Source organism: Portunus trituberculatus, chromosome 31, assembly GCF_017591435.1.
Source record: "Portunus trituberculatus isolate SZX2019 chromosome 31, ASM1759143v1, whole genome shotgun sequence".
NCBI classification, from domain to species: domain Eukaryota; kingdom Metazoa; phylum Arthropoda; class Malacostraca; order Decapoda; family Portunidae; genus Portunus; species Portunus trituberculatus.
In genome coordinates, this window is record NC_059285.1 from 20,574,093 (window position 1) to 20,590,205 (window position 16,113).

At 38.3% G+C, this 16,113-nt stretch overlaps 1 protein-coding gene across 1 annotated transcript in view; it reads left to right on the forward strand.

The window, feature by feature from the left end:
- LOC123511313 (dihydrolipoyllysine-residue acetyltransferase component of pyruvate dehydrogenase complex, mitochondrial-like) overlaps window positions 1–16,113 on the forward strand; it is a 308,658-nt gene that overhangs the window by 179,692 nt on the left and 112,853 nt on the right. The window contains exons 6-7 of the mRNA XM_045267094.1: window positions 3,345–3,440; window positions 3,861–4,054. Coding sequence (XP_045123029.1) covers window positions 3,345–3,440; window positions 3,861–4,054 — 290 coding nt within the window. The remainder of the gene's footprint in view (window positions 1–3,344; window positions 3,441–3,860; window positions 4,055–16,113) is intronic.

Sequence of the window (16,113 nt, forward strand, 5' to 3'; positions counted from 1 at the left end):
CAAACAGAGAAGGAAATGTGTGAAATAATGAGTGAGATCTTCAAAACGGTATTCACTGCAGAAGATGATTTCACAGAACCTAATAGGACTTTGAATTGCCAAGGATTACAAGAGATTGTAGTGCACAAAGAGGATATTGGAAGATTACTGGATAAGTTGGAAGTCAGAAAAGCAATGGGGCCAGATGATGTATCAGGCTGGGTGTTAAAAGAATGTAAAAAGCAATTACTGGATCCAATTTGGGAAATAATTAAAAGTTCAATAAATGAAGGGAAAGATCCACTAGAGTGGAAGAGAGCCAACATGATACTGATATTTAAAGGAGGAAAGGCAACTGAACCACTAAACTACAGACCAGTGTCACTTACAAGTGTCGTAGGGAAGTAATGTGAAATAATTATCAAAGAAAAATGGGTTAAATTTATAGAAGAGGAGCAAGTTATATCGAACAGACAATTTGGGTTCAGGACAGGGCGGTCATGTGTATCAAACTTGTTAAGCTTCTACTCGAGAGTTATTGCAGGACTTGAAAACAGAGATGGATGGGTAGACACAGTATACCTGCACATTAAAAAAGGCTTTTGATAAAGTTCCTCACAGGAAGACTACTTTGGAAACTAGAGAACATAGGAGGACTGCGAAGAACCATGCTTGCATTGACAAGAGATTTGAAGGATAGGGAAATGAGAACTCTGATCAGAGATACATACTCATCTTGTGGTAAAGTAACTAGCAGAGTGCCACAAGTGTCAGTGTTAGCCCCCATTATATTTCAGGTTCATGTAAACAGCATTCACATTGGGACAAACAGTTATATAAATTTATTCACTAATGATGCAAAGTTGCTAAGAGTTATCAAAACCAGAGAGGACTGTCTGCTGTTGCAGGAAGATTTAAACAAGGTCTCTGAGTGGAGCAGGAAGTGAAAATTGGAGTTTAATGGCAAGAAATGTCAATAATGGAACTAGGAAATAGTAAGAGAAGACCGGTATGGAACTATTTGATGAGAGAGGAACAAATAATGAAGACTAAAGAGGAAAAAGATCTAGGAGTGATCATACAAAAAAATCTGAGCCCTGATAAACACATAAGTGAGATATTTGGGCTATCATATAAAATGTTGACTAATATATGAGTGGCATTTCATGACATGGATAAAGATATGATGAAAAAAATAATCACAAGCATGATACATACGCCCAAGACTGGAATATGGAGCAGTGGTATGGTCTCCAAGCTCTAAAAAGGATATAAGAAAATTGGAAAGGATACAGAAGATTGCTAGAAAGATGGTGCCGGGACTAAAGGACCTCACATATGAAGAACGACTGAAGGAAATGGGATTGCCAACCTTACAAGATAGAAGAGAACCTGGGGACCTAATAACAATGTATAAGATAGTAAATGATATTGAAAAGATAGACAAAGAAGACCTGATGCTGTTTACAGAAGAAGATGGAAGGACAAGAAGACATGTAAAGAAGATCAGGATGAGGCAGTGTGTGAAGGATATTGGAAAATACAGTTTTCCACACAGAACAGTGGAAAAATGGAATGCATTGGATAATGAAGTTGTTACAACACAGTGTGCATAACCTCAAGGAAAAATTAGATAAATAAATTGTATTAGTGACAGCCAATGATTGACCTTAAGAGTGATTGGTGACACTCCCCATCTCTCTCTCTCTCTCTCTCTCTCTCTCTCTCTCTCTCTCTCTCTCTCTCTCTCTCTCTCTCTCTCTCTCTCTCTCTCTCTCTCTCTCTCTCTCTCTCTCTCTCATGCGGATTGCAACTTTTAATTGGTGCCTTTAGAATACAAACCCTAGTAAAACTGAGGCTTTAGTGTGTAGTAGCATTTGTTTGAGTAAATGATTATTGTGGACCATCCCATTTAGCCTCGGGGGGAAGAGAGGACAGTAACATAAGCAGAAACTAGGGCTAAGATTTTTTTATTCATATTAATTTTATTGTTTTACTCTTGTGTTTGTTTTATTTCGTAACCTGTGTTTTGTTATATTATCCAGTAATGTATTTGAATGATATTTTGATTTTTATGGGTTTTAGGGGGCATGTATAAAGATCTTGGAACACTTTGCTTTATTTTGTATTTGCGCTTAACCCCTTCACTCAAGACAGTGGAAAAAAGCTCCCTGAGCCGTATCTGGGCTGGGATGTGGTGGGGGAATACCTGACTGAGGAAGCGCTCTCTCTCTCTCTCTCTCTCTCTCTCTCTCTCTCTCTCTCTCTCTCTCTCTCTCTGAAAATAATGATAGTAAGTGATTTTTCTTGTTAGGTATGTACATTGAGAAATATGCCCACACCAATTTTAAAGAAAATTGTAATTTGCCTGCTCTTGACCATTTTCTGAAGATGACAAATGACAAAAAACATATATTTTTATGATACACTAATCTGTTGGTTCCATGAGAAAATAAATAAAATAGAATTATTTCCAACAGGGCACATCGGTACTTATCTTGAAATAAGCGAATCATACATTTTTGTAGTAATAATGAAAATCAAGTAAGCTATTGTATCATATACAACCTACATTCAGAAAGATCTCATACAGTATCTAGGAAAATGATAACACATCTTAGCAGAAAGCAGCCACGATGCAATATGTACGTCATCGGATGTATCATGAGCACTCCAATGACGCAAAATATGCATCATCATGTTGAAGGGGTTAAGTCCGCTATACAATTGTTCACTTTACGATTGGGTTTTCAGGAACCAATTTAGATGCCTGTATGATCAGCAGGCTCTACATATGTGGAGTGATATGTGGCACATCTTTGTATTCATATTTTTTTCTATTGTTGATGCATTTGTTATTAGGCTCACTATCTGCCAGGAACACACTCCACAAATACTGCTGGTGGACAAATAAAGATATGATCCTGTCTGGTGTCCTGTAAATGATTGCACTAACAAACTTACTTATTCACTGAATTAGACAAGGCTTGACTACATGCAAAAAAATTGTCTGTGGAGTTTCAGGACAATGTAAGTTAAATAACTATTTTTGTAGTACCTATTTGGTTCATGATACAGTTGAGGTTGATATCACCATGCAAAAGTAAAGGTGGACTAGCTTATCCTTCAATGGAAAGGTAAATCTCTTACCTTTTCCCAGTAACAAATTTTGACTTTATATAGTTACAATATATAGGATCATAAGACTTTCCAAAATCCTTAAAGATGTGCCTTCTCTCTTGCTGAACATTTCTCTTTCTGATTATTACTCTCTCTCTCTCTCTCTCTCTCTCTCTCTCTCTCTCTCTCTCTCTCTCTCTCTCTCTCTCTCTCTCTCTCTCTCTCAAGCTTTTCTTCCTTTGCAGGTTGTGGCTGTGCCAGCAGAACAGGTTGGCTATACTGACTTACCAATCACCAACATACGTAACGTCATAGCCAAGAGGCTCTGCATGTCCAAGCAGGTAATGGTTTGTAAAGAAATTAATTATATATAGCCAATCTTTAGCTAATAGGACTAATAAAGATGGATTAATATTAGGTATAAGGGTACTTTATACAACTATTTTTTGCATGGAAATATTGAACATAAGATGGAAATGACTATGGGAAGAGTCATCAGTTTTTACTGTTCTAATAATTAATAAATATTTATAATTTTTGTACTTATCAAACATGCTTGCATGACTATAGAACACCTCATTACTTGGTGTCACTCATTATACTTGTTACTAAAAATGTAAAAAGGTAGCTTTTTAAAATTTTATGCAAAATCTCCTGTATAGAGAAAACTTCATTACAAGAAGATTTCAGATAATAGCATAGCTAAGACTTGTTCAATTTCATGAATGCAAAATTGTTTTTTCATCTTGTGTGTTTTCCAGACCATCCCCCACTATTACTTGAGCATAGATGTCTGTATGGATGCTGTTACCCAGCTAAGACAAGATTTCAACCAGCTGCTCGACCAAGAGGGAGTGCGTCTCTCCTTCAATGACTTTATCATAAAGGCCTCAGCCCTGGCCTGCTGCAAAGTACCTGAGGCTAACTCCTCATGGATGGACACTGTGATCAGACAGTGAGTGTGTGTGTGTGTGTGTGTGTGTGTGTGTGTGTGTGTGTGTGTGTGTGTGTGTGTATTTACCTAATTGTATTTACCTAATTGTAACATACGGGAAAAGAGCTATGCTCGTGTTGTCCCGTCTCCATATCTATTAATGTCCAGCTTTTTCTTAAAATCATGAATATTCCTTGCGTTGACCACTTCCACGTCTAAACTATTCCATGCTTCCACCCTTCTATGAGGGAAGCTATATTTTTTCACATCTCTCCTATAAGTGGCCATTTTAGTTTTTTCCCATGCCCTCTCGACATTCTTTCATTCCACATACACAGATCTTCCCTATCCATTTTTTCCATGCCAATCATCACTCTGTATATTGCTATCAGGTCTCCCCTTTCTCTTCTGTTTTCCAGGGTCGGAAGTTGCATTCTTTTCAGTCTGTCTTCATAAGTCAAATCTCTTAAGTCAGGCACCATTTTGTTGCAGCCCTCTGTACTTTCTCTAGTTTCCTTATGTGTTTCTTTAAGTTCGAGCCCACTGTATTGTTGCATATTCAAGCCTCGGTCTTATCATTGCAGTAATTATTTTCTTCATCATTTCTTCATCTAAATATACGAACGCCACTCTTATGTTCCTCAATAAGTTCAATACTTCTCCAATTATTTTGTTTATATGTCTCTCTGGCGATAGGTCATTGGTAATTGTCACCCCAAGGTCTTTTTCTTCATGACTGGTTTTATGTCTTCATTTCCTATCTTGTACATACTCCTGATTCTTCTTTCACTCTTGCCAAACTCTATTTTCTTGCATTTTGTCGTGTTGAACTCCATTTGCCATGTACAGCTCCATTTCCATATTCTGTCCAAGTCTTCCTGGAGTAGTTCGCAATCTTTGTCACATCTCACTTTTCTTAACAATTTTGCATCGTCTGCAAATAGGCTCACATAACTGGACACCCCATCCACCATGTCATTTATGTAGACCGCGAACATTACTGGTGCCAACACTGATCCCTGTGGAACTCCACTCTCCACCAAGCCCCATTCTGATGGTCTGTCCTTAATTATTGTTCTCATTTCTCTTCCTACCAAAAGTCTTCCATCCATTTTAGTAAACTGCCATGCACTCCTCCTACCATTTCAAGTTTCCAGATCAGTCTCCGGTGTGGTACCTTATCAAAGGCCTTTTTTAAATCCAGATATATTCCATCAGCCCAACCATCTCTTTCCTGTATTACATCTATCACCCTCGAATAGTAACATATCAGGTTTGTCGTGCATGAACGCCCTTTTCTAAAACCAAATTGACACTCACAAAGTATGTCATTTTTCTCCAAGAAGTCTGTCCATCTATTCTTCACCACCCTCTCACACATCTTAGCTACCACACTTGTAAGTGACACTGGTCTATAGTTCAATGGGTCTCTTGTTACCTGATTTATAGATTGGGACAATGTTAGCTCTTTTCCAGTCTTGGGGCACTACACCTTCCCTTAATGAGGCATCAATTACTTCACAAACTTTTTCTGCCAGTTGCTCCTGCATTCTCTTAAAATCCATCCTGATACCCCATCAGGTCCCACAGCTTTTCTCACTTCTAAACTCCCCATCATATTCTTGATCTCCTCCACAGTTACTTGAAACTCCTTCATAATCCCTTTCTGTTCCATTACCAGTGGTTTGTCAAAAGCAGTCTCCTTTGTGAATACCTTCCGAAAGCATCCATTCATAGCCTCTGCCATTTCCTGGGATCTTCACTGCATACTCCATTTACTTCTAAACTTTCAATACTTTCTATTTTTGATGTTGTTGTTCACATGTCTGTAAAAAGCCTTGGTTGGTCTTTACATTTATCAATTATATCCTTTTCTTGTTTCTTTCTTTCTTCTCTTCTAATCAACACATATTCATTTCTTGCTCTTTTGTAACTTTCCCACTGCTTAATCCGTCTTTTCCTTCTCCACCTCTTCCATGCATCCTCTTTTCTTGTTCTAGCCTTTTCACATCTATCGTTAAACCAGTCCTGCTTTCCAACTTCTCTATGTTGTCTTATTGGTACAAATTTTTCTCACCTTCTTTGTATATTTTTATAAATTCCTTCCACTTTTCATTTGCTCCTTAGCACTCTTGAATTTCATCCAATTTGTCTCTTGAAAGAATTTCTTTAGGTTTCCAAAATCTGTCTTGGCATAATTCCATCTTCCCACTTTATATTCTTCATTTCTTCTAGATTTCTCTTCATCTATCACCTTGAACTCCAAAACTGCATGATCACTCTTTGCTAAAGGGCACTCCACCCTCATCTCCTCAATGACCATTGGCTCTGTACTAAAGACCAAGTCCAGTCTTGACGATGCTCCCTCTCCTCCAAACCTAGTATCTTCTTTGACCCACTGAGTTAACACATTTTCCATTGCCAGTGTCAATAGTGTATTTCCCATGTTGTCTCTGATCCTTCCATTGACCAGTCCTCCCAACACACCTCTTTACAATTAAAATCTCCCATCATTATAGTTCGTTCACAGCCACCCAACATTTCTTCCAGACATGTTCCTGTATCACTTATCATTTCTTCATATTCCTGTACTGACCATGCATTTGTCTTAGGTGGTACGTACACCACTATGTAGTGCCTCTTTTTCCTTCATTAGTTTCTGCTCTGATCTTTAGCACTTCTGCCTTTCCCATACCTTCTTTCACTTGATCCACCTTTATATCTTTTTAACCAGCAACATCACTCCTCCTCCCATCTTACCTACTCTATTTCTTTTCCAAACATTATATTTCCTTCTCCAACCATCATCAGGTCTTCTCCCTCTCTCAGTTTTGTTTCAGTAAGACCCACAATATCTGGGTTCTTGTCCTCAAGTAATCGTTGAGTTCTAAAATCCCGATATCACTCCATTTATGTTGGAATACATTACATTCGCTCATACGTAAGTTTCTTTAGTCCTTTCTTGCTGTACTTTTCTGGGTTATGAACCACTTCCTCAGTCTCATATCCAAGATTCTCCAGAAAAACTCTTTCTTCTCCTCTTCTGTCCTCTCTTCATTTTTTCAAAGCCTCCTTTCTCAACTCATTTAACATTTCTCTTTCCTTTTCACCGAGATCTCTTCTCAACCAAATCTTCCTTGTTGTTTCCTGCTGGGCTAGCCTCCATGACTTCTCCACCAATTCATCTACATCCTTTTGTGACTTAAGTTTGATTCTTATTGGCCTCATACCTTCTCTTGTGAACTTTCCAATTCTATGGAAGTTCTCTATGTGTGTGTGTGTGTGTGTGTGTGTGTGTGTGTGTGTGTGTGTGTGTGTGTGTGTGTGTGTGTGTGTGTGTATTCACCTAGTTGTATTCACCTAGTTGTAATTTTACAGGGCCTGGGTATCATACTCGTGTGGCCCCGTCTCCATATCTACACACATCCAACTTTCCTTTAAAACTATGCACACTCCTCACTGACACCACCTCCTCACTCAAACCATTCCACACCTCCACACATCTTTGTGGGAAACTATATTTCTTCACATCCTTCAAGCATATTCCCTTGGCTATCTTTTTACTCCTCTTTCTCTTCTTTATTCCAAGGTAAGCAAATTCATTTCTTTTAATCTCTCCTCATAGGTCATTTCTGCCAATTCCGGAACCATTTTTGTTGCCATTCTCTGCAATCTCTCCAACTTCCTTATATGCTTCTTTTTATAAGGGGACCAAACCACTCCAGCATATTCCAATCTTGGTCTAATTACCGTACTAATTAATTTCTTCATCATATCTTTATCCATATAATGGAAGGGTAACCCAATATTTTTTATCAAATTATACGTTTCTCCAAACATCTTATCAATATGAGCCTCAAACTGCCCATGGTCTTGTATTATCACTCCCAAATCCTTTTCCTTTTCCACCTTTTTCAACACTACTTCTTCACCCATCTTATATGACCCTCTTGGCCGTCTTCCACTCTTCCCCATCTCTATCACATGACTTTTGCTCAGATTAAATTCCATTTGCCACCTCTTGCTCCACTCCCAAATCTTATCCAGATCTGCCTGTAAAATTTCACAATCTTCTTCACTCTTCACACACCTACACAACTTCGCATCATCCGCAAACAAATTAATATAACTGTTTACTCCTCTGGCATGTCATTAATATATACAAGGAAAAGTATTGGTGCCAGCACTGAGCCTTGTGGGACTCCACTCTCCACCACCAACCAGTCCGACTTTGCATCCCTTATTACTGTTCTCATCTCCCTCCATCTCAAGTAGTTTTCCATCCACTTTAACACTTTTCCTTTCAGTCCTCCATAAATCTCTAATTTCCATAGCAGTCTCATGTGAGGTACCTTGTCAAAAGCTTTCTTTAAATCCAAATATACACAGTCCATCCATCCTCTCTCTCTTGTATTTTGTCAACCACTCTTGAATAAAAGCTCAGTAGATTTGTTACACATGACCTCCCTTTCCTAAAGCCAAATTGATGATCCGATAATAACTTATGATCCTCCAGGAACCGTATCCAATATTTCTTTATCACCCTCTCACAAATCTTACCGACCACACTTGTTAGAGACACAGGTCTATAGTTAAGAGGCTCTTCCTTACTGCCTCCCTTATAAATGGGCACCACTTCAGCTCTTTTCCACTCTACTGGTACTTCCCTGTTTCTAATGAACACCTTATAATATCATATAATGGATCAATCAATTCTTCTCTACACTCCTTCAATAATTTTCCTGAAACTTCATCTGGTCCCATCGCTTTATCATCTTTAAGTTCCTCCAACATTTTATATAACTCCTGTTTAGGTATCTTAATGTCATCCATGTGCACATTTCCTTGTACATTCTGAGGCTTTACAAACATTGTTTCTTCAGTAAATACTTGCTGAAACCTATTATTTAACAATTCCGCTATATTCTTAGGGTCATCTACTATCCCTTGCTCTCCTTTTAATCTTTCAATGGACTCTCTCTTTTTAAGTTTACCATTTATGAACCTGTAAAACAATTTTGGATGTTCCATACTCTTGTCTACAATATCTTTTCAAATTTTCTTTCTTCCTCCTTCCTTACCCTCACATACTCATTTCTCGCCACTCTATAATTCTCCTTATTTAGTATATTCCTGCTCTTTTTCCATCTTTTCCAAGCCACATCTCTCTTTTCCTTAGCCTTAACACAAGTTGCATTAAACCAATCCTTTCTTCCTTCCTCTCGGTTTATACTTTGGTACAAATTTCATAACTCCTTCTTTATATTTCATAAAAATCTCATATTTTTTTGCACTTCTGATTTGTAACATCTCCTCCCAATCTAATTTTCTGAAATAATTTTTCAAACTTTGTGTCCATCTTTCTATAATTCAATCTACCACTCCTGTATGTCTCGTCTTTCCTTCGCTGTGTTGTTGCTATCTGCATTTCCATAACCACATGATCACTCTTTCCCAAAGGACATTTGTATTGTATATCTCCACATAGGTACACTTCTCTTGTTAACACCAAATCCAGTCTAGCCGGTTCATCATCTCCTCTATATCTAGTATTTTCCTTCACCCTCTGTTCCATCATATTTTCCATCATTAGATTAAGAAATCTCTCTCCCATGCTTCCTCTCCAACACCACTTACTAGATTTTCCCAATCCACCTCCTTACAATTAAAATCTCCTACTAGTATCACCTTTCTTTTTCCAGATAATACACTTTCCAAACTCTGTAAAGTATCCTTGATCATATTGTCGTATTCCTTAATGTCCAAGAATTTGTTTTAGGAGGTACATAGGTCACCATGATTATTAATTCTTTTCCATCACTTTTTATCCTTATGCTTATCACTTCTGCGTTGTTCTTCCCATACCAAACCTTATCCACATTTATTTATTTCTTCGTCATAATCATAACTCCTCCTCCACCTTTACTCTCTATCCTTTCTCCATATATTATATTTATTATCCAAATTTTTCTTTGTTTTTTCATGCAATTTTGTCTCAGTCAAACACACTATATCAGGCTTCTCCACCATCATATAGTCTTGCAATTCCAATCTACTTGACAGTATCCCATCTATATTAGTATACATTACGGTCCACCCACTGCTCCCTCTAGGGGTTTCTCTGCATTCCTTCTTTCCACATACCACTTTCTGACTCTCTCCTATAACTCTCCAAAAAAACTTTTTCTTTCCTCCTCAGACCGCTCATCATTTTTCCTTCTCGCCTCTTCCACCAATTCCTTATATCTTCTCTCTCTTCCTCATTTCTATTCTTTCTCACAAACACCTCTTTACAACCTTCTATCTCTTTTAACTTTGATGTTCTATATAGGATATCCTCCCAGATTGTTGTGACTTCAGTACTACTTTAATCGGTCTGCTCACTCCCTCCTTATACGGACCCAGTCTATGGATCTCTTCCACTTCTTCTTGTAGGTCTTTTTTCATCATCATTTAGATTTTGAACAGATCTCTTACCGTTTTTAATTCTTCCTTAATTCTCTTAGGCTTATATGTTATATTTTGTTCTTTCATCCCAAATATTAACACACTCTTCTTCTTTTCTGCTATTTCCCTTATCAATGTTTCCTTATTCTTCATTACATTAACCAGTTCCTTGGACCTTTCTTTTTTGTCTTCCTTCAACTGATCTTTAATTATTTCTTGTAATCCAACCATCTCTGCTTCCTCGACTCAGTCCATTGTGTTTTCTTCAGTTCCCATTCCTTTCAAGCCTTTCATTCTGCTCACTAATCATTTCCTTAAAGTCATCTTTCTCCTTTACTACTCTATCCATTTTCTCCTCCAACCGTCTCTTGTATTTTTCAACCTCCACTCTCAAGTGTGCATTCTCATCCACCAATCGTTTTTCATTTTCCTCCAGTCTCTTAACTCTTTCCTTCAAAGCCTTGCAGAATTCTCTATCCTGCTCCTCCTCACTCCTCTGAACTTTTAATTCCTTCACCAACTCCTCAAATCTCTTCTCCAACATTACCAATCTACCTTGCATTGTTGCCCTGTTGAAGATGGACTCATGCTTTGACTGGCCACTTTCGGCTTTGCTCCCTGGGCCTCATCAACATATTTTGAATTTGGTAATTTATTTCTTACCGGTCTATCCATTTTTTTTTACTCTTCCTGGGAGCATGTGGGTGTGTGGTCACTGGGGGCCAGGCCTCAACTACGTGTGTGTGTGGGATGGTGTGTGTGTGTGTGTGTGTGTGTGTGTGTGTGTGTGTGTGTGTGTATTTACCTATTTGTATTTACCTATTTGTGTATTACAGGGCCCGAGCTAAGCTCTCTGTGTCCTGTCTCCTTGTCCATTCCTGTCATATCTCTCTTTCATCTGATTGACACACCTCATCAACGACATGACTGCTCAGTTTATTCCACTTATCAATGCTACGATGCGGAAACTGTATTTTCTCACGTCATTTAGACAGATGTCCTTTATTAGCTTTTTCCATGTCCTCGGAGATAATTACTTGTGGTCACCTTTATCAACTCTCTATCCAGTATGTCAATCTTGTTCACCAATTTATACATAGTTATCATGTCTCCTCTTGTTCTTCTCTCTTCTAATGTGGTCAGCCCCAGCTTCCTCAGTCTTTCCTCATAGTCTAACTCCTGAGTCCTGGTACCATCCTTGTTGCCAGCCTTTGTACCCTTTCTACCTTCTTCACATTTTTCTTCATATGCGGTGACCAGACACATGCTGCATATTCTAGCTGGGGTCTTATTAAGGTACATAATATCTTCTTCATCATTCCTTCATCTAGGTAGTGGAATGCAAGGCCAATATTTTGAAGCATGTTGTATGTTTTCCAAAAAATCTTGTTAATGTGTTTCTCCGGTGACAAAGTGTTTTGCACGGTTACTCCTAAGTCTTTCTCCTCATTGGTCTCTTTAATTTTCTCATCACCCAGTCTGTAATCCCAGTTTGGTCTGTATCTACTTCTTCCCATTTTCATAACATGGGTCTTGTCTATATTAAATTCCATCTGCCACTCTTTACTCCACTCATATATTTTATCAAGATCTTCCTGTAACTTGTTACAATCTTCCACATTCTTTACTCTCCTCATAATTTTAGTATCGTCCGCAAACATGTTCATATAACTGTCAATTCCTACTGGCATATCATTAACATAAATCAAAAACATGATGGGACCCAGCACTGACCCTTGTGGAACTCCACTGGTTACCTTCTTCCACTCGGACTTCTTTCCTCTCACCACTGTTCTCATTTCTCTTCCCATTAAGTAATTTTCCATCCATTTTGCTAGTTTATCATTTACTCCTCCAGTCATCTTTAGTTTCCACATCAGTCTATTGTGTGGTACTTTATCAAAGGCCTTTCTCAAGTCCAGGTAGATAGCATCCACCCATCCCTCTCTATGTTGTAGTATGTCAGTCACTCTTGAATAAAAACATAATAAATTGGATACACGATCTTCCTTTTCTGAAACCAAACTGCCTTTCACTCAGAATGTTTTCACTTTCTAGATACTCACTCCACTTAGCTTTAATTACTTCTTCACATACCTTGCACAATATACTAGTCAACGATACTGGTCTATAATTTAGCGGTTCCATTCTACTACCATTCTTATATATAGGCACAATGTCAGCTCTTTTCCACTCTTTCGGGACTAATCCTGTTCGTATGGAGGTTTCCACAATATCAAATATGGGGTTCAACAATTGATCCTTACATTCTTTTAGCAACCTCCCAGATATGCCATCAGGCCCCATTGATTTATTAATATCCAGATTGCTTATAATTTTCCTTACATCTTCCTTAGTAACCATGATGTCCTGCATTTGCTTTATTTCCGTAGGCCTTCCTCCCATAAAATGCTCCTCCTTTGTAAACACTTTGCAAAAGTTGTCGTTCAAAATTTCAGCTATCTCTCCAGCATCTTCATATACTTCTTCCCCGTTTTTTACCTTTTCTATTGCCTCCCTTTTATTTAGTTTTCCATTTATGAATTTGTAAAACATTTTGGGTCACTATCACAGTTTTCCACCACCCTCTGTTCATATTCCTTCTGTGCTGTTCTCCTTACTTCAACATATCTATTCCTTGCTGTTTTGTAGCCTTCCCTTGATAATACATCACTGTTTTTCTTAAGTTTCTTCCATGCCTTTTCTTTGTTCTTTTTTGCTTCTTCACAATTTCTATTAAACCACTGTTTATTATTTAAAGTCCTCTTTCTGTAATATGGCACAAACTTTTCACAGCAGAGTTATACAAATCCATAAATTTATCGTATTTCAATTGCATATCTCTTTCCTGGTATACCACGGACCAGTCAATTTCATTAAAGAACTCCCTTATATGGTTATAATTTGCCCTAGTATAATTTAATTTTTCCTCCTGCGTTCCACAATCTTATTCGTGCTTAATTCTGTATCCAGCTCAAAGCTTAGGACATCATGATCGCTTTTCCCCAAGGGACTTTCATGTTCAATTTCCTCTTTTAGAGAGATTCCCCTGGTAAATACCAAATCCAACCTTGCTGCAACATCTTGTCCCCTGCACCTTGTTGGTGATCTCACCCACTGTGTCATCAAGTTATTTGTTGCTACCTTTAACAATTCTTCTGCCCACTCACCACCATTCACCACTTCGTAGTCTTCCCACACTATTTCTTTGCAATTAAAGTCTCCAACTATCATCACTCTATCCTTTCTGATGAGTTCTTGCTTCATTCTGTCTAGAGTATTTCTCATCACCATTTGGTACTGTTCATATTCCCAAGCACTGGTTCTGGGTGGTATGTATACTGTTATAATATTAATGTCCCTCTTGCCATCTGTTATAAGCATACTTATCACTTCCTCATTTCTCTTACTATAGTTCACCTCCTTCACTATCAGATCTTCCTTAGTAAGAACCATTATACCACCACCACCTTTATTTTTCTATCATTTCTCCATACTTTGTAGTGTTTTACAACAAACCAGTCTAGCTTTATTTCGGCCTTAGCTTTGTTTCCACTACACACATTATGTCCGGTTCGTTATTTCTTAGGTAATCCATACATTCTAGCCTCTTAGACAGAAATCCATCTATGTTCGTGTAAGTCACTTTTATTCCATTCCTAGTCTCGTTCTTCCATGTAATGCCTATTCCGTCTGTTTTATCCACCACTTCTTTAGCCTCCCATTTCTCATCCTCCAAAAAAACTTGGTCTTTTCCTCCTCTGTTCTTTCGTCATTCCTCTCCTTCACTTCAGATACTAGCTCCTTCATCTTCATTCTCTCATCTTGTGACATATTTCTTCTTATGTAAATTGTTTTGGTTTCCTCAGAGTCCTTAAGTTTCCAAGCCCTCCTCAACAAGGCCTCCGCTGCCACCTGAGACTTTAATTTCAATTTTAATGGTCTATTCTTGCCTTCCTCAAAAGCTCCCAATCTCACACTTTCTTCTACCTCAGCATATAGGTCCTCTTCTTCCACAGAGATCTTGTTCAGTAAAGACTTAATCTTGTCATTTTCCTTATCCCTCCTGTCCTGCCAGTTCCTGTTAGTTTCCTCCCCAATCCTATTATGATCACACATTTTTCTTTTCAGCAATATCTCTCACCACATACTCATTTTCCTTTAGTGCCTTTACCATTTCCTCTGCGTAATCCCTTTATTTTCCTCTTCCTGCTTTTTTACTATCTCCCTAAACGACCTTTGTACCTCCAGATGTTCATGATTCACTTCTTTCATCCTGGTGTCAATTAGATTAAGACATTCCTCTTTCTTCAAGTCCCCTTCGGATATTTTTATCTCCATTTCCATGAGTTTAGCCTTCATTTCTTCACATTGTTTCCTTAGTTGTTGGTTTTCTTTCTCCATCTCTACTTTTTCCTTCAACAGCTCTTTATTCTCTAGCGTTAACAAGTAGATCTCTTTTTTGAATGAATCATTCTCGGCTAGAACTCTATCCAGTTTTTCTTCTATTGACAAAATGTTTAGGAACTTACTCTCCAGCGCCTGGATTCTTGCATCCATGTCAAGTTTCTGCAGTCCTTTGGCGTAGTAATAAAACCTTCAAGTCTCTAGTTTGCCTGGACGCCATTTTGTTGTTGTCAGCTGATTACGGCCAGAACGATCACCGTCCACACTCCCCTCTCAGGGATCACTCTCCATATCACTCACTTTCAACACTAAGAGACAGTAGGACATTTACGGACACAAAACTTAGAGTTACCCGGGCCCTGTAATACCATAGGTATTTTCTTTCTTCTTCCTGTCCTCTCAGCGAGACGAGCGTCCTCTCTGTGTGTGTGTGTGTGTGTGTGTGTGTGTGTGTGTATTTACCTAATTGTATTTACCTAATTGTAACATACGGGAAAAGAGCTATGCTCGTGTTGTCCCGTCTCCATATCTATTAATGTCCAGCTTTTTCTTAAAATCATGAATATTCCTTGCGTTGACCACTTCCACGTCTAAACTATTCCATGCTTCCACCCTTCTATGAGGGAAGCTATATTTTTCACATCTCTCCTATAAGTGGCCATTTTAGTTTTTCCCATGCCCTCTCGACATTCTTCCATTCCACATACACAGATCTTCCCTATCCATTTTTCCATGCCAATCATCACTCTGTATATTGCTATCAGGTCTCCCCTTTCTCTTCTGTTTTCCAGGGTCGGAAGTTGCATTCTTTTCAGTCTGTCTTCATAAGTCAAATCTCTTAAGTCAGGCACCATTTTTGTTGCAGCCCTCTGTACTTTCTCTAGTTTCCTTATGTGTTTCTTTAAGTTCGAGCCCACTGTATTGTTGCATATTCAAGCCTCGGTCTTATCATTGCAGTAATTATTTTCTTCATCATTTCTTCATCTAAATATACGAACGCCACTCTTATGTTCCTCAATAAGTTCAATACTTCTCCAATTATTTTGTTTATATGTCTCTCTGGCGATAGGTCATTGGTAATTGTCACCCCAAGGTCTTTTTCTTCATGACTGGTTTTATGTCTTCATTTCCTATCTTGTACATACTCCTGATTCTTCTTTCACTCTTGCCAAACTCTATTTTCTTGCATTTTGTCGTGTTGAACTCCATTTGCCATGTACAGCTCC